General features: G+C 39.1%; 1 protein-coding gene across 5 annotated transcripts in view; it reads left to right on the plus strand.

Annotated features, from left to right (window-relative positions):
* CHN1 (chimerin 1) overlaps window positions 1-18,588 on the plus strand; it is a 93,779-nt gene that overhangs the window by 39,807 nt on the left and 35,384 nt on the right. For all 5 annotated transcript variants that reach the window (XM_036386770.1, XM_036386769.1, XM_054515461.1 and 2 more), the window contains one exon: window positions 6,055-6,343. In XM_036386770.1, the coding sequence (XP_036242663.1) occupies window positions 6,055-6,343 (289 nt within the window). The remainder of the gene's footprint in view (window positions 1-6,054; window positions 6,344-18,588) is intronic.

An 18,588-nucleotide genomic window follows, 5' to 3' on the forward strand; every position in this document is an offset into this window, starting at 1 on the left:
AGGAACAACAGCAAAAATAATGTTGCTCCACTCTGCTCTTCAAAAACCTTTTCTGGAGTTGCAAAGCTATTTACAATAAGAACATTGGGTTTTCACTTGATGTCTTCCACTCTGGTTTCCTTGATATACTGAATTAAAATATCCACATTGTTTTAGAAGGATAAATTAGGAGCAAGTTGCTTTTAGTGTGAGCAAGTCTAGAGAAGCAAAAGAGAAATATGACAGTCATGAGTAATTTTTGAACTAAAGGGGGGTTGATTTTGAGTATATACAAAAGAAATTTTTTTATGATGAGGTTGGTGAAAACTGGAACAGGTTGCCCAGAGAAGTGGCAGATGTTCCATACCTGGGAAAATCCATTGGATGGGGCTCTGAGCATCCTGGTCTAAGTTAAGATGTCACTGCTTATTGCAGGGAGATTGGACTAGACAACCTTCCAAGGTGCATTTCCAACCATTCTTGGTCTCTATGAACTTAAACCCTTGTAGGAAAAGCTACTCTAAGTGAAACAAAAATGAACATGTTTGAGCATTATGCTGTGGCAGTTTTCTTTCCATAGTACCCAATTGCAGTGGAATTCCTGCTGCATTGCTGATGTTGTTCTACTTCAAAATATACCAGAAAAACAATGTCATGTATGACCTAAAATGAAAACGTTTTACATTGAGTAAAGTTTGCATGCACATTTTGAAGTTTGCTGAGCAGACAGTGGTAGGGTTGATACCTTAATTTAGATGGATTGAAACACAGTTCTATTTTAAAGTAATATGAAAGCTCTCTGTAACATGAAGCCACATGGTAAAATTAACTCTTGAAGAACATTTCTTTGAAATTTTTGTAAGCCTTATTTATGTGTAGGCAATTGTGAAAGTTAGTAACTTTCCTGCAAGTAACATTTCCAGATGATCTTTATCCAGGCAAGCTGGCATAGGTCTCCAAATATTGCTCTCATGTAAAGAGAAGACACCAGGCTTTTAATACATTCCTGTGTGCATATAGAATGCAAATGTGTCTTAACCACTAACCACAGTGAGTCTGTTTCCAGGAAGCATGGAACTGTCACCAGGTAGAAAGAGCAGTAAACCAGTGCCCAAAACATTGGTATTGATTCTGATTCAATCATCAAATGGATCCCAGTAATTTATATAAAGGTTAAATAGAATAAGGCATACAGGCACAGAACTAAGAAGAGGTAATGCATCTGTTCAAACCAAACAGATTGTTTTCAAATGCTTACCACTGATCAAGAGCAGTAACATTTACCTTAAGTATTAAGTGTTCTAACTGCATATTACTAGCATACCATAGTACTTGATCAGCTGACATATTTTCAAAATTTTAAGATGGTGAAAATCAGCTGTTGATGGTAAAATAATACACTGAAGCAAAGAAATTATTTTCTAATTTTGTTAGATTTATTTGTGAAATGCTCTATACAGGTACCAAGGGCTGATAACACTTTCTCTTCATTGCTTTCAGCAATTGTTGCCTACTGCTGATGCCCTAGGGCAGTTGTTTTGTCCCTGACAGTGTTTATGATCCACAGGAAAGTGCCACTGCTCTGGTCCTCCCTGCCTGCTGTTGGCATGCCATTTATGCAGAATTGTTTTCCAGCTTTGACAAGGAAGTTTGGGCACTGATGTCTTCAGCCTCAGTTGAGAGAGACTGCTGGGGAGCTGTCATCAGTGATACTCTACAGGCTCTGAGCCTTTTTGTTTGATCCAGGTTAGAGGGAGTGCAAGGTTGTGTCTGCATTGGCAGGGGATGGGCACATTGCAGGAGCAGGTCTAAGATCTCTTTTCTCTTTGGAAGGATGCCATACTTTTTCCATGCTGAACTCAAGTGACATGCATTCAGCATGGGTGTTACCAGGTTTTAGAGATATCTTTACACTAAATTAATGTTCATCAAGCAACAGTCAGCTAGCCAGTACTGCCCTTCCAAATGGCTCTGGAAAACTATCCATAGTGACTGTACTCTGCCACCCTTCCCAGCCATAGCAGCAAGGATTTTTTGTCTCCGTTTGTATCAACCCCTAATGTATTTGATTGCATTTATACATATTGTGTTCTTGTACAATACTGCTCAGGTTTTGAAAACTATGTTATTTTTCAGGCAGGTATTCTGGGAAGTTGGCAGGTTTTGCAGTTCCCTGGCCATTATCAGAAATGTTGTTGCCAATAAATATTAAAAGAAAAAAAGCTTCTTTCAGGAGCTGGAGGTCTTCAGGGATAATTGTGTAGAAGAGGTTTTGGCTGCATGCAAGGCTTGTCTTTGGGCCAAAAGAGGATCTATGGAATAATTTGTTTTCACTACCAAGAACACAGCATGATTAAGAGACATTCATGATGGCAAGATTCCTTATATTCCTGTGGCTTTTTATGGAGTGTCAAGAGTCTAGTCATAAGTGTTGGTTCAGAGTTTTCAAAAAATAGAAGTGAAATTTGGCACCTAATTTAAAGAAAGACTTCTGCTTTCTGGCTGCAAAGCACATTAAGACTCTTTCTCCAAGGGAAGATTAGGTCCAAGTGACCTTTAGTCTCAGTCTTAAATTTTCCCAGTTCAGTGTATGAAGTTGCTTGAAATGAAGGAGGACATGAGTAGTCCTGAGGGGTATTAATTTGTCATTTGATTGCAGCTATGCACTCTAAACAATGCCTGTGTCTAGAAATTCTTCTCATCATAAAATAGCCTGTGAAAGTGGTGAATAGCTACGGTACAATTCTGTATGTGGACTGTAAAATTCATCCTCTCAGATGGTAAGAGAGTGTATCTGTGCTCTCAATCCTTCCCTTTTTCCTTTTGTTTCTTTACTGAATGCTGCATACAGGTAGGTGGCTGATTCTGAGGCCTGTCTCTCATGGCATGATACCCAATTCAACTCCTCAGTCCTTTATTATCCTTTATTACCAGCCACATTGGCTCTACTGTTTAATACATTTTCCCACGTTATCTACTCTGCCCCACTGGCAACCAAAGGAACTGGACAGTGATTGCTTTTCAGACAACTTGGAATAAAAAAAGTCTTTTATCTCTAGTCCTGCTGCTTGCAAACAAATGCACAGTGGACACAATGAGACTGTTTGACATGTCAGAGGTCTAATTCTTTTTCTCGGAAAAACATCTGATGTTCCCCTGTATAAACCAAAAGAGAGCATACTTTATCTGTGTCCCACTTTCTACTTATTAAATAAAAAACAGCTGGTACTAGTACTTGCCTTTAGGAGAGCATCAGGAAGTTGAAATATCAAATCTTGGCTCTACTTAGTTGCCACGGTGATGTATAATTAACTAGGCTGCAGGAATGTTACAGAAAGTAAACATAAGGAAATAGTCTTGCTAGTGGAAAAATTTAAACCATAGTTTTAAGTGAGATTGAAGATTAAGTCTTTATTAATAATTTTCAATTGAACATGTATGTTTTTTTAATATTGTAATTTGATAAAAATAGTGTCATTATGTGGTCAGGAAAAAAGGAAATTAATTTGAAAGAAATAAAATGGGATTCTGAGACACATTATTGACAGTACAGTCTTGTTAAAGGCTAGTGTTTCATTGATTTGTGGAGATTTTGGGGGTTTATTGCCTTATTACTTGTAGGATTCTATGTGAATACCAGTACCTTTCTCCACAACATATCCAATTAGAAAAGAATAAAGAAAAAAAATCGATTTGGAACAAATGGGAAATTAGATAAAGGCAAACCATTCATTTCTTGGCAACTCCATTCCTTATAGCATCTCTCAATGACACACTCCATGTGCAGCAGTCTGAACAGGTCTAGAGCATAGGGGCTGCTCAGTAAAACACACCTGGGGTAGAAGGGTGCACCTTCTGACCCTGTGGGAAAGACAACTAACCTTTTAACAAGTTCTGTCTCTTTTCTGTATTTGGTCACCTTGTTCTTCAGAACAGGACTTCAAAACCAGGCAAGACTGGTTTTAGATTTTGAGGGATGTTGCTAAAATCAAAACATTGTGTGTACTTAGTATTAGGCCTTGTGATGCTTTTCTGTGTGTTATCATCTCTTGATAAAATTAGTGTAATACTTCTGGAAAACTAAGAGCAATAAGTGACCTCCAGCTTGCTTGAAATTCTGCTTTAAGTAGTCAGAGCAGATGTTACTGATGAGAGCAGCAGTTCACCTGCATCTCTTAATATAAGTAATTCTAATGTATATGTCGTTTAAGGCCCATCATTCTTCACCTTCAAACTTACTCAGTTCTCCAGATGAAGTGAGAGCCATCAAGGTGCTTGTATGTGCTCAGTGTGCATTATTTCCCACTGACTTGAGCAGATGACAGTGAAGGTTGCTCACTTTGGCACTGCAAAGTGCTGAGCACTCTTGGCTCATGTGGACTTCTCTGGCAGTCAAGGGTGTATAAAGAGGACAACTCGTGGTCAAAGCTTGTCTGCAATACACTAAAGGTGTCCTGAGGAGTAAGTTTGAATACATCTGCCCCTTCTGCTGTAACTCAGGACATTATCTTTCTGCTCTCTGTATGACTTGTATTCACTCAGAACTGCATCCTGTGATGAAATTAGCCTTGGGTAAAAATGTATTTCTTTCTGTCATTTTGTAATTTCTCATGTTTGATTCAATGACCTTTTAGTTTCTATGGCATAAAAATACGCATGGAAGTACCAGTTAATCTGCAGGAAAATGCCCACATAGTTCCTACACATTGTGTCCCCTTTCCTTCCTGAGCAGGATACAGATTCCATTTACATTTGAGTGTTTTGCAGAAATAGCAGCATCTGAAGTTGCAGTCATGTCAGAACTATTGATAGGGTGATGGGAAGGTTTGCCGTTTTGATGTAGAACAGAGAAAAAAATAGAGATTCCAGAACTGTGTATTTTTTGCCCATATTTTCAAGAAGAATGTAATATTTCACCTGAGGCGAGGTCTAAAATTATGCTTTCCCCTGTTTGGTGAGGTCCCACTGAGCAGAGGAGCCACTTCAGCAAAGTATCATTATTTACTGTGTTCCTTAACATCTCCAATGAAGCATTTGATTGTAAAGTGAAACCCATCCATCCTTTCAAATTTAGTTCTTAAAACTAATTTGGCACATCTGACCTCAAAAGGGGGCCAATACCCTCGCTGCTGTCTGACCACAGAACAGCACTGGAGTGAGCTGTGAAAGCAGCTTCTTGCCTCCATCTTCCCCACAGGAAATGTTGCCAAGTGCAAACACTAGTGTGTTTTCACATGTTTAGACTGCTTTGAGGCAGAAAATGGTTGCAGATTCTTAGTGCAGTTTTTAAAAATATGCTGCTGTTCAGGTAAATTGAGCATTCTTACAGTTGCTAAGAGCCTGTATCAAAATGCTGTTCCATCCTGATGCAGAATGCTGGTGTTGGATAGTTTTCATGTTATGTATCCTGTGTATTACAAAGATTTGCTTGAAGCTTGGGACTTAACAAGCAGAACACAGAAGGACTTCTGTACAAAGCTTGAAGAGTTAGTCCTGGGCCTTTGGCCAGGAATAAAGAATGCTTGCCCTTGTGCCATTTTGTCCTGTGCTGCTTGGGTTCTGGCAGCAGTTCTGCTTCAGTGTAATTGTTGGCACTGGAGCTCAGCTGAACCTTGAATGGCCTCTTCCTGCAGCAGGCAGGGGAGCAGAGGTCTGAGACAGCATCAGAGCTGCAGATTGATCGGCTCTAATAGAGGGCTCTGTTATGAGAGCTCCTCATAGCAGAGCCAAGCCAATTGACTGCAGTGATAAAGTAGCAAAGCACTAAAAAAAGCCATAAGGAGTGTGAAGTAATTTTTCAGTTTTTCCATAGATAATGGAAAGGCTAAAAGAATACCAGAACAAGCAGCTCCTTCTGGGACAGTACTGTTTTGGCTATCTCTCTGCAGTTGTTGTTGATCTCTCCTTCCTATCTGTGCTAAGTAGTAGCTCCCCAGCTCGGCTGGACCAGACACAGTGCATAGTCACAGCTTTAAGTGATAAAGTGTTTTTGATTGTTTGCAAAGGCTTGCTTACTCTTATTTATTCTGCTTACTGTTCTTTAAAAAAAACAACTTTCCCATTTCATTGAGGCAGATTTGGAAGTCAAACCAGAAACTTCAGACTCTACTACGATGGAAAACACTTTGTTGGGGAGAAACGTTTTGAGTCCATCCATGACCTGGTGACAGATGGATTGATTACTCTTTATATTGAAACGAAGGCAGCTGAATACATTTCCAAGATGACAATTAATCCAATTTATGAACACATAGGATATACAACCTTAAACAGAGAGCCAGCACACAAAAAGCATATGCCAACCCTGAGAGATGAACATGATGGCAAAGAGTCTACAGGAGAGGATGAGGTAGCAGAAAAGAGGGTAAGCAATTGTTAACCCACGCTTTTTTTCTGTTAGACTTTTTCTTTTGTACTTTTAACCTTTCCCCTCTACGATAAGTACTAAAAGGTCTCTGCAGCTATTTAGTCTACATAGTTATTTCCACTGTTACATTAACAGTAATATTTAAACTGGTTATAGAATTTTGTAATGGTAATTTTTGCATATTGCAAATTTTCATGATTTGGAGGTTAGTTATTTGTCACTGTGATTCTTCAGGTGTTTTTATAGTTATGGATGTTACCATTAAGCCACTCCTTTATTTCAAATGGGCAAAGAATATTTAATCTTGAAATTGTTTACAGTATATAAGACAATTGCATTTGATTTCTTAATATATTCAGATTTCCCCAAACAAATGCATTCCATAACCTATTCAGCAGTCTGCGTATAATGACAGTAAAGTTGTCCACATTATAAATAAGACTGTTCATTAAGTTGATAAAATGTTAAAGCATTTCACTTGGCTAAGTTCAGCCTGTCAGAAGCTGACAGAGCTATTTTTGGCCTCAGCCAGACTTGCAAAGAGGGATTGCTCTCTTCAGAGAGTTGCAGTATCAGCTGAGAAGTAATTGCATCCTGGATTATAAAAGAAAAACGAAGAAGGAAGAAATCTTAGAACCAGTGAACATAAAAATATTAAGGGAGGTTGGGAATGTACTGGGCAGACAAAGCAGCTGCCTGAAATTTTGTTTCAGAGACTAAACATAAAAGGAAACCATAATGTAAATTCCGTTGTATTAAATGAAATACTTTGTTTACTGAAAATCTGACAAATGAAAGTATTCTTAAAAGTTATTTTTACACACCTGTAGGTGTTAATGCATGTATAGTAATCTGATATGTTTCCCTATTTCACAAACTTCAGGATGATATACATTAGGCCTATCTAATATGCTCATAGTATGTAGAAAAAATGCTATCTTTAGTTGGGATTTTTTGTCTCTCCAATCAGAAATGTGTGATTTTAGTTTTTGTGGATGTGGAGGAAAGGTCTGACTGACAATTTCCAGCATACATAGCTATTACAGTGAAACTAAGCTCCATACTGAGTCCACAGAGGGAGAGGCTCATAGCTTTGGTCCTTCAAATCCTCCTTCAGCAGAATCTGTCATTCTGCGCTGAATTTGCTGAGAGATGAAGCACCCAACTTAGCTTAAAGTATGAATCTTCACTGTTATCAGATCATTTTGACAAAAGAAATACTGCTGGGATATTGAAGCTAGCTGACCACATTTAATATCCAATTTCTCGCCTGTTAGGTAGCAGTAGTAGAGGGGTGAGTTATCGCTTACAGTTCCTGACAGCCACTGCTTCCAGCCTGCTGTTTCAAAAGGATTCTTTTTGCATATTATCATAGACAGTTTATTATAATGCAAAGCCTGGGTAAAAATCTTCTCTAAGTCTTCTGGAAGTTACCACTTCGGGTTTCTTTGGTAAAATTAACTTTTCCTGCATTTATAAACTTTCAAGTGACAGCAGAACTCTGTTCTGTTACATTTTTTAGATTGATGAAACAGTGTTCATAGTAAAGAGATTTCAATGATTAGTGTTGAAGAATGCTGTTGTTTCCATGGATTACATTGTGTTATGTCACTCACCATCTGTTTTGAAACATTTTTCATGAAATAGCTCAAGGACTATTGAATATTTCTCAAAGATTGAAATTTTATGTGAAAAACCTTTAAACAGATTAGATAAGTAATCTCAGTATCCCACACCCTTCATCTGGAACTTGTAAGTGACTAAGGGGGCTTCAGCCACAAAACAGTTCAACAGCAGTAGTGTTTTCAGTCTTGAAGCCCAGGTTTTAATACTCTTCTTTATTTTGTCTTGGAACTCTATTGATGTGAACACACTGAGGCACACAGACATCACAGGATAGTTAAATGTGGAGTTTTCATTTTACTTTTTGAGTGATTGTCCTGTTGGGGTTGCTATCTGTGGCTGCATGGGGACAGTACAGTGTGGTCTTTCTCACTGTGGAGTGGCACAGAGGTGACATCTTGGCTGTCTTTGCACCTCTCAGGGTTTTGGTGGGAAGATGGCACAGATTTTCCTGCATGTCACTTAACCCAGCAAATCAGAGTAAGGCATTCAGCCCCATGACCAGCACCTGATCCCACCAGCAACCTCAGCATTTGGAACAAGCAGCTGTTTATAAATAGGTCAAGTAGTTTTTCTTTCTTCTTGGTGGCAGGGCTGGCAGGTTGATTTCTGTTGTCCAATATGAGGAGAATATCATTGAATTGTAATGAACCAAAGAAAATTGTTCAGAGTTCAACTCAAAAAAAAACCCATTGTTTTATGACCCAAGCAGTAAGATCTGTGTGTCCATTAGCCCCATGGTGAGGATGAAAATTTCCTCAGTTTGTACAGCATCTGGCAATTAATGCATCTTTATCAGTTTTGTAATGTAGTCCCACAGCTTCTGCACTGTATGCTTCTTCCTCTGTAAAGAGAGAAAGAAGTCTGGGTCTTTAATGTGATCATCTGATCATCCTGAGCCAAAATATGTTCCCAGATTTGCAGGCTCTGAGGCTGTTCAGATACAAATCTAAATTTGTGCCTGTGCCTGTTGCCCAGTCATGTGTGGGTGGTGTATGGAATATAAGTCCTTCAGAAGGAAAGAAGAGACACAAAAACAGTCAGAGCCTGTGGAACAGCTGATGGGAATGGAGTCTCACTTTCTGCCATGGAAACTGGGCAGCTAGAGAATACACCCCAAGCTTGAGAATGAAATATTAAAGGGGCAGTTTGGTGTGGGCAGTAGCAGGAAATGCTGCATTTTGTGTTAGATGCCTCCCAGCAGGCACTTGGAATACTTTATTTGTTCCCTGCTCTTTCTGTAATTAATGTATGGTAGAAGAATTCAGTATGTGTTGGGTGACACTTTTCAATTGCAATGTATTATAAAGGAGCCCTAGTAAAGGGGAAAGATTTAAAGACTGAAAGAGATGAAAAGTCAAAACTTATGCAATCATTAGATAAGGATTGTAAGACAGAAATTGCAGTAGTCCTGAGTTGTGCAAGAGACCATATTGTGGCATGATTTAAGATGCAGTTTTTGGTGGGAAAATATAATCCACTACACAGCACGAGCTTCACTGATAAAGAGAAAGAATATAACTGCATACCATGTACATTAAAAGTTTAAATTCCTGTTTAATAATTTAATGCTTTTCCTAACCTATGAAGGAATTACTGATTAGTCAAGACATAACTGGAGGAGGAGAGACTGAAAACAGGAGAGTGCTTGTCCTGCTTGAATGTCCCAAGTAGACATTTTAGCTGTTGTGCTAAAAGGGTGATGCTGGTTCCCAAAACAGTCTGCAAATTGTTCAGAACTCAGTCGTGGAGCCATCATGGTCTGTGTTAAGAGTGGGCTAAGAATGATTTCAAAGAGGGTTTCCCATGTGGATTCAATCTGCATGACCTAGTGTGGAAGTGGAAATAATAGTCAGTATCATAAGATTTAGTATTCCTCCTGTGCTTTGAATACTGATGGGTATCTGAACATTCTGTACTCTCAAAGGCAATTATGGCCTTAGAGCAGATCACTTGGTTCAGTTAAACACCTTATAAAAATGGTAGCTCTCAGAAATTAGTAAATATCTAGAGACATATATCAAAGTCCTTCTTTAAAGCCTTGCAAAACATTTTTTTTATTTTGACATGTTTTTGATTTCCTTATAATATGCATTATGTGTAAGAAGTTATATGAGTGATTGATTCAAGATTTAATATTTGTTATGAAAAAATGAAATCATTAGTTATGAGTTATCCTGTCTTTCAAAATGAAATCCCGGGGTAAATGTTAGGATAGCAACTGAATCACATCTATTCATGTTTGCTTCGGTGATATGTGCTATTTCTTCAAGAAACTCAGTGGCTGCAAATCGATTAAAGACCCCTTCTAGACTGTACTACATTCCATTCAATTTCTATAGATGGAAAGAACTGAGAGGTTTGTGGCAGCAGTCACCCAACAAAAGCTATCTTCTTTTTCTGTTTTCCATTACCTTAGGTGGTGATACCATTTTTCCCTCTATAGTGAAGAAGGCTGATTTTCTGCAACTCTGTGCAAGGAGATCTGAAAATGTCAATCTGCATAATTTTAGTAGGAAATATGCTTTTATACCTGCCTCCAAAGATCATACAGATGACAAAGTTAAGTGTGATCTGTATACATTTCTAATAAATTTGTAATAGACTCCACATACAAAATCAAGGGCAATAGTTTCAGGTGTTTGCAGAGGGACCAGTCTTACTTTCCAGCCTTAAACTAACACTTCTATTTTCATTAATGTCACTACTATTTTTCTACTTTTGGTTTCAGTCAAATCTGTTAGTAAGATCTGCTTAAACTTTTCCTTCACCATGGCTTATTTTATCTTCAGGGACACCACATGAGAGGCTGAAGCTGAGGGAGTTGCAGTAGCTGGCATGGAAGTACAGGCACCCTTATCCAGGTCTGTGATAGAGGCACAGAGGCACTGTTTGGTGCCCAGTAATGCCAATTCTGGAACTGATGGGGCTCAAAAAGACCTGGTCTTCATAATCAGGGAGCAAAGTGTGCTTTGAGAGCTGAAGCAATCTTGATGCTGGAAGTTGTTTGAAATATTTCCATTTACTTGAATTAACTTCAAAGATGGGTGTATAATGTACACAGCATCTAAACAAGCCATAGCTGTAACAAGGGCAATAATGTTTTTAGAAGTTCAGCTAATGAATGTTTACCTTAAAGTACATTTAAAGATGCAGGACACTGAGCACTGAAGAATCCCATGGGTTAACTGGAGGAGATTGTCAACTCTTTTCTCACAAATGTTCCTTTCCAGTCCCTGCGCGGGTGTCCATGACAATCACTCTCTAACTTTAATGTAATTTATAAATAAAACATAACTCTGTGGAAGGCAGAAACTTCTATTTATTTCTTCTGGGTTTAGCCCATCTTTCAGCAGAGACTTCAAAGCACAGACAATTTTGTCAATTCCAAGAAAGTTCTTAGCAGGATGAAAGACAAGCCTACTTTTTAGGTAGCTGCTCCAGCATATGCAACATCATGCTCAGAAGCGATTGCCCCAGCCTCAGTCTTCCTCATCTTTCCTTTCTGTGCATTAGCATTTCTGTTGGTGGGGAACCAGTGTCATCTATGGTGTTAGGTATGGCACACACAGGCCAAACTAAAACTGCAAATGGTTATGGTGCATATTTGCAAACATATATGGTTTTAACTTAACCCTGTGTTTATCAATACCCAGGAAAGGAGAGTTAAGTGAACATGTTGTCCAGTGTACAGATATCAGTACAAAGATAATTCTTTTCTCCAAACTGCAGAGTGCTTTTTCTACTTATAATCACCAAGAGTAACCCAAGCCCTTATTTGTGTTCATTATGGCAGTAAAATTGATTTACTAAAAAAGCTCATATAAACTGATTTTGTTTTAAGATTCAGAGCTTCCAAATGAAGCATGCACTTAGCTAATTTAAACCCCAGGTCACACACAGAACATCTAGTTTACTCTTATCAGTATCTCATGCTTATAAAAGATAAATTAGGAAACAAAACTTGTTTTTTAAGGGTCTGGACCTCCAGTGTTGAGCACTGTCCCATAGTTCTCCTGTTTCTTGCAAGACAAATTCTTTCTTCTTCTGTTGGTGCCAGCTCTGGTTCGTGCCCAGCCATGCTCAGTTAATTCCTGCAGGTTACAAATGCCTCCTGGCTGATTCCAGTGAGCCTGCAGGACTTCCCTGCCTGCCTGTGTGTGTGTGTGTGTGTGTCTGCACCTCCAGAGCACATTAATGTAATGCTTACCCCATAATGGGGGGGATTAACCTGAAGTAGAAGCTGTGTGCTTGTGTTGTTGGTAGCCCAGTTGCCTGTTGCTGGTCCAGTATTACAAGGGTCAGAACAAATAAGGCTCCACAGCCTGCAGAAAATGAGTTGGGCCTCAGGTCAGCCTGCATTTCAAGCAGAGACTGCACCTCCTGTTGCTATGCTACTCCTGTGGAGGTGTTCCCTGTGGTCTGAAGGTAAATACAGTTGAGGATCAGCATCCTTCTTCAGCCTTTTGTCATGGGTACAAGTCTATTCACTGCTTGCTGAGATGACCTTTCAAGTTACTTTCTGCTTTTTCAGCAAAGTGTGGCTCTTTTATGATCTGACATGTGAGATGTGTACACAAAGATACAGTCTTCAGAAAGTTTGGTGTCGAATTATACCGAGACAGGCAGCTGCCATGTGAAATAGAGTGCAGCTACTCTTTCAGACTCACACATGAGAGAGACCCTCAGCAGAAGTGTGGTGAGTAATTACCCTCAGCATATGCCCTGTGCCTGATTGAGCCTTTGTAAGATGAATAGTGTGCAGAGCTGTTAAAAAGGCTGTAAAGCAGTACAGTTGCTGTGCAATTAATTCTGAAGTATAATGCTTGTGTTGTTACTGATAAAATGATACCATTAGCAGTGAATAAACTATTACTCCTTTCCTATGTTTCTGGGTGTTGTGAGGTCAGTCAGTGTGAAGCCCTCACCTCAGTTCTTTTCAGGGTTTCTATACTTGGTGGTTTGGATCTGGCTACGTTTTTAATGCCCTTCAAAAAGTATTGTATAGCCCTAGCCTCTCTTACATGTACTGGCAGAAATTTGTTTTGTAGCTGGCATAGGCTAGTACAAGACGACACGCAGGGAGAGAGGGAGGACTCTCCCTTTGCTCTTCAAGAGCCAAAGAGGATAGCTTTCTTTGGGCACTCTTCAGGGTGAGAACCAGTTTTCCCACCCTAGAGGACCTTAGTAGTTGGCCACTGAGCTCCAGCTCAACTCGAGATGAGCAATGGAGAGCTGTTGTGACTTGAGTCCTAGCATGCTGTAGGAGTCTGCTGCTCACCTTCCCTATGGGCATTACACTCAAGGCTTCCAGAAAGGCCTCCTAGAGGTACAGTGGGGAAGCCACATAGACACAAATAAGTAAATTACAATCTTCTTTCCCTCTAATTTTAAAAAAACCCCTGTAGCTACCCATGACTTTTTATGCCTTCTCACAACTAATCCATGCAGTGGCCACAGAAGGGAAAGGTGGGTCTCTCTCAGAGCAGCCTTTAAAGCAGGAGTGTGGTTCTGATTTATTGCTTGTGCACAGGGCTTTCTGGATGGTAGGGACTGCAGTGGGTTGCTAGCTGGCAGCTCCCTCGTTTGTTGTTCTCATTCCTTAGCTGTGTGAGTTTGGGGTCTTTTTTTTTAACTCCTCCTCCCATCTGGCATCTCCTAATTATTTTCTATTACTAATCACTTCTACAGGAAACAGACTGGACTGTTGAATTAAGAGCCCTATAAAAGGATAATTTTGTTATTTACAGGTTTCTTAGCTCACTTAAACTTTATAATGTGACACTGTATAGCTGGTGATAATCACCTTGGGCTATGATTGTGTCCAATCTCATAAACTGGGCAGGGTCAGGTCTGGTCATTTTTGGAATGTGAGGCTCAAGGAGAAGTAGGGGCAGTGCAGCTGGTAGCACCTCTGGTTGTGAACTAATTTCTGAAATATCTTGCGTTTTATGCCTTCTGCAGCTCAGTGTAGCCAGTTCAAATCTGTGCTAGGAGTCTGACTAACAGGGGTTTTCTCCAGTGATCTCTCTCTTTATTCAGATAAACTCCTTTCTCTCCTTACTGTTTGTTCTGTGTGTGTCTAGATGGGAGCAGGGAAAGCATTTTACATGGGTCACTGTTTACATGATTCCAAGTACAAATCCATGTCTTTTGGCTTCTGTACAGACATGGAGAGGATGGGGAGCTGTGGTGGTCTGATGTGTCACCCCCACCCATTAGAGAAGGCACACCTGCTCCACTAATAATTGCCCAGTCATAAGTGGTCACCAAATGCTTAAGACCCATGGTGAGTGAAATGCTTGTTTTAGAGGTAGTAGCAGAAAAAGAAGTAGTTAGGTATGCCTAAAACAAGAATTAGACTGTGAAAGAAAAGAAGAACATTTTTCCTGTGGTAAATGCCACAGAAGCTGATCTGTTCTGGTCCTTGTTACTTTCTTTTTAATCTTTCAAAAATATATTTTCAGCTAAAGCTTCTCATGCTTAATTTTAGTCTCTAGCTGAATGTTTTCTGACTGAACAAAGTAAGGAGAGCAGTTTTATTACTAAGCTCAACAAACTACTTGCTCCTATTATTTCAAACCTGTCACACTTGTCATCAGCAAAGACAGCAACTCTTGACAGTTTTGCAAAGACTTTCTTTGATCATTAACTTTTAGAACATTAAACTTTTCCATATTTAACCTTTCTTCTGCATGGCATCAGCAGTTAGAAACAGTGTTGCTTCTGGCATCTAGTGTTCCTACAGTCCTAATGTTTCAGTAAGTTAAGAATCACCACTCTGAAATTTCTGGTTCTCAGTTGTTGCTCTAATCTTCATCATGTTAGTATTGATATGCCTCAATTTCAACTTGCATATAATTTCCAGAATAAGTAAAGAATAATGTGTTTCTAATAGTGAGGTCATATTATAATGCACTTTGATTATATTGCTGTGTAGTGGAGATTATTATTGCATTTTCTTAGAGCTTAAACAGTTAGAAATAAATTGCCTAAGGAACTTTAGAGCTAGTATCACAGAGTATAATATCTTCTATTAAGCCTTAGTCATACGTGTATGTGATTTAATATTTTTTTTCATATTTTCCAATTTGTGAATTAGATTAGTAGCACTTAGAGGAAAGCAGCTTTTACCCTTTTTGAGAGGGGATTGGAGGAATTAGTTGAAAATATGAAAAGACTCTGTTCCCAATTTCCATTTTGCATGTAATGGTGAAACATTTTAAAAGCTCTATGCTTTATATCATGTGTAAAATAGTTTATTGGTAGAAGATTTCTGATGATTTTACATTGCTAAAGAAGTCTTGAAGCCATTTCCCAAAGTTAATATGATAGTGAATTACATTTGCATTCAGGCATTTCTGTGAATTGGATGATGATTAGAGTAGCAGTATGTTTAATGCAAATGCACAAAAATTGCAGAAAGTATCCTGGGTTATGTTCCACAGAATTTCCAAGTGCTCAGTCTCTTAAGTGACAGCTCTCATTCCCTCCAGCTCCATCCCAATCCCTGCTAGCGCTGGTCACAGCTGGTGCCTGGGAGCTTCCCGTCACCTCTGCCACACTGCAGTGTGCCTTCCTTCTCAAGCAGACTCCCTGCTCAGTAAGCTGATCATGCTGAGAGCTTCCTGGAAGTTTTTTATGGACCTGATGGGTTAATTCTCTTGGGCTGTTTTTATTGTTGATAATTCACACAACCTCAGCGGTAGAAATCTTCTAAGCAGTGTCCTTTTTAAAGTGCTAGTTGATGGTGGCAGTACAAATGAAAAATTGCCCTGTAAAGTAAGATGAAAAGCATGCTAAGAAAGAAGCTGTGCTGGTTTAACATTTTGTTTATTTCCAATGAATTTAAGTAATGCAAATATACCCCAAACTTAGTATTTTAGCTTTGATGTGACCTGTACTCAAAATAAAAGCTATTGGTGAAAGACCACACACATCTGAAATCCCAGGTGTAGACTGGAACCTGGGACTAGTGTATTTCAACTGAAAATAGACATTGGTTAAACATTATGTTGTAAGAAACCATAGACTTGCTGGAGGAAAAAATAAAAACCCCTAGAGTCTCTCCTTTCTAACAGAGGTTGTATGATCTGTCCACATGCCAGTGCTTCTCCCTTGAAAGGTAAATATTCTGTATAGCCAAGATTTATGATGGGGAGTTGCCAGCCCCATTTTGAATCATTCAAAATCATTCAATTTTCAAATCAAGTGGTTATTTAAATTTGTTTCAAAGATGCTGTCTTTGACCATTTGAGATGATGATTTCTTGAGTGCCTGTCTCAAGAATTTTTAACAGTTATAGCTTTCTGTAGGGAAATGGGATGTTTACTGCTGTTATAGGAAAAATTTTCCTGACAGAAGCATTTTAAAATGTTAATTAGGAAACTTAGAGGGAATAAATAGGAAAGATGAACCATATATGTAAAAGGGGAGAGGAGAAAATTGGAACACTGGTCAACAGAAGTGAAATGAGCCTTTTCTGAGAATGATCAGGAATTAGAAGACTTTATGGGTGGAAATAAACTGATAATTTGTTAATAATTGATAATGTGACTTTGGAAGCAGACTAATTCTGCTGCCAATTCCACTCTGGTTTCATTCATTGCAGGTTTCAAAGCAGTCTTGATTTAAATAGAGATTTATGCAAGGGGGTGGGAGTCCACATGAGGCTCATTTGAAGGATGATCAGCCCATCTGATTTTTCAAGTGTGCCTAATTGCACTGTATAAAATGAACAGACTCTGACCCACTGGTGCAGCTATGCCCATGGACACACATGGACCTACCCAAGTGGTAATCAGGGTTCCTGAGGAGTGCTGGGGAGCACTGGGGGTTACCCCATTGTTTAGTTTTTCTGCAGGGAGGTGACCCATGAGCAGGTTTTCACCATCATAAATTTAGCAAGCACGTTGCATAGAGCCATTTGACAACTCTAGTATTCCTTCAGGTTAAACATTGTTTTCATCTTGACTCATCGGTTCAAACCAAATGGTAATTCAGGAAGGATTAGGAGACTTTACATTCTTACTCTTATTTAAAATAAATGAGTATGATTATGGACTTAAAGTATGATTAAGAAAGAAACTGTGACAGCACATGTACCATAGCAACATAGCTTATTCAGGAAGAAGTGGATGGATTCAAAATAGACACTGTGCCAAAGGAGCAGGTGTAGTCTGAAATACAAAGAGTATTTAGAAATTAATGAGCTGCAGTTTTCAATTATAACATACATTGAATTACTCTAAATTGAATTACCATGTAGAACAAAAGAAGGCTAGTATTAGATGCATTAGACTGCCAGTCAAGACTAATGTGAAATAAGTATAATATATTAGGTAAGAAAATATTGATGAGACATAAAAAGAAATTTCCATACCATTTGCCCATGCTATACCAGTAGCTAAAACTCCTATTCCACAAGGCAAAAATTAAAAAAACACCTAATAAATATATGAATAGAAAGACCTTGTGGATTACACAATTTTCATTAACCCTAAGTGTATACATTTTCAGTTACAAAAATATAACAGAGGTTGATTATAGATTTATTTTATCTGTAAGATTCTTAAATGGATACTATAAAGGAAATGTAACATTTACTTCCTTATCAAAGGGTATGGTTAAACTTCTCTTTTATTTTTATCTTTCCTTTTATTTGAGGAAATCCTTATAACAGTATGGGTCAGATGAGGAATAAAACCACCAGTCCCTTGTGGTTTCAAACAATTAGTCTTAATAGCCTGTTTGTTTTTACAATACTTTAATTTCGTATATCAGTAATAAAGAGCATTTGCCAAAAGAGGAGCATTCATGCAGCTGCCACTTTGCATTACATTTTAACTGCTATCACTCCTATAGAGCACATGGCATTTATAAATTATTTTTAAGGTCTTTTTGGAGTACAGTCTGCCTTGACATGTCATGAATCAAGAGGCTTTTGCTGGAGTGACCCTTCACTGCAATGAATGTCAGTGGAGGCTCAGTCACAGCAGCACAGCTCTCTGCAGACCAGCAGGGAGACATATCCCAGACAAAGGGATGGGGAGAAAATGCAGTGCTCTCAGCTGAAATAGGAAATGCTGACTCAATGGAGCAAGATGGAGAAGCTGCTGAGGAACAGTCTCTGTGTGGCTGACCAGGGTTGCTCTCCTAGGCAGAGCTCCTTGTTTCCTCAGCTCCTCTTCCTGAAGGCCTTGTAGCTGCAAGAGAGATCTCTCTGGCTCCAGTTTAGCCATGTGTCAGAGTGTAACAATTAACTTCAGCTATGTGAACAGTCCTCCCAGTCTCTCTGTTCCTGCCTTGCCCAGGAAGAGGAGTACCTGACCAAGGTCATGTGCTTTAACTCACTGTTTAGCATACCACCTCCATGGCCCAGGCTCCTGGCAGGAGAGGAGGAGGAGAGGATGGACCAAAACCAAAACTATGAAGGATGGAGGGTAGATGGGAAGGGCAGAAAATGAAATTGTAAAGGACAGTCTTTGTCTGGAGGATTTACTGGAGACAAATTCAGTGTTTAATGATGCTTCCCTTCTTCACAAATCATCTTGAATGGTTTGTCTGGGAACAGTGATGCTGCCAGGCCCCTGAGGCAGGGAGGTTGGTACTTTCTGTCC

This window comes from Molothrus ater, chromosome 7 (assembly GCF_012460135.2).
Source record: "Molothrus ater isolate BHLD 08-10-18 breed brown headed cowbird chromosome 7, BPBGC_Mater_1.1, whole genome shotgun sequence".
Taxonomy (NCBI): Eukaryota; Metazoa; Chordata; class Aves; order Passeriformes; family Icteridae; genus Molothrus; species Molothrus ater.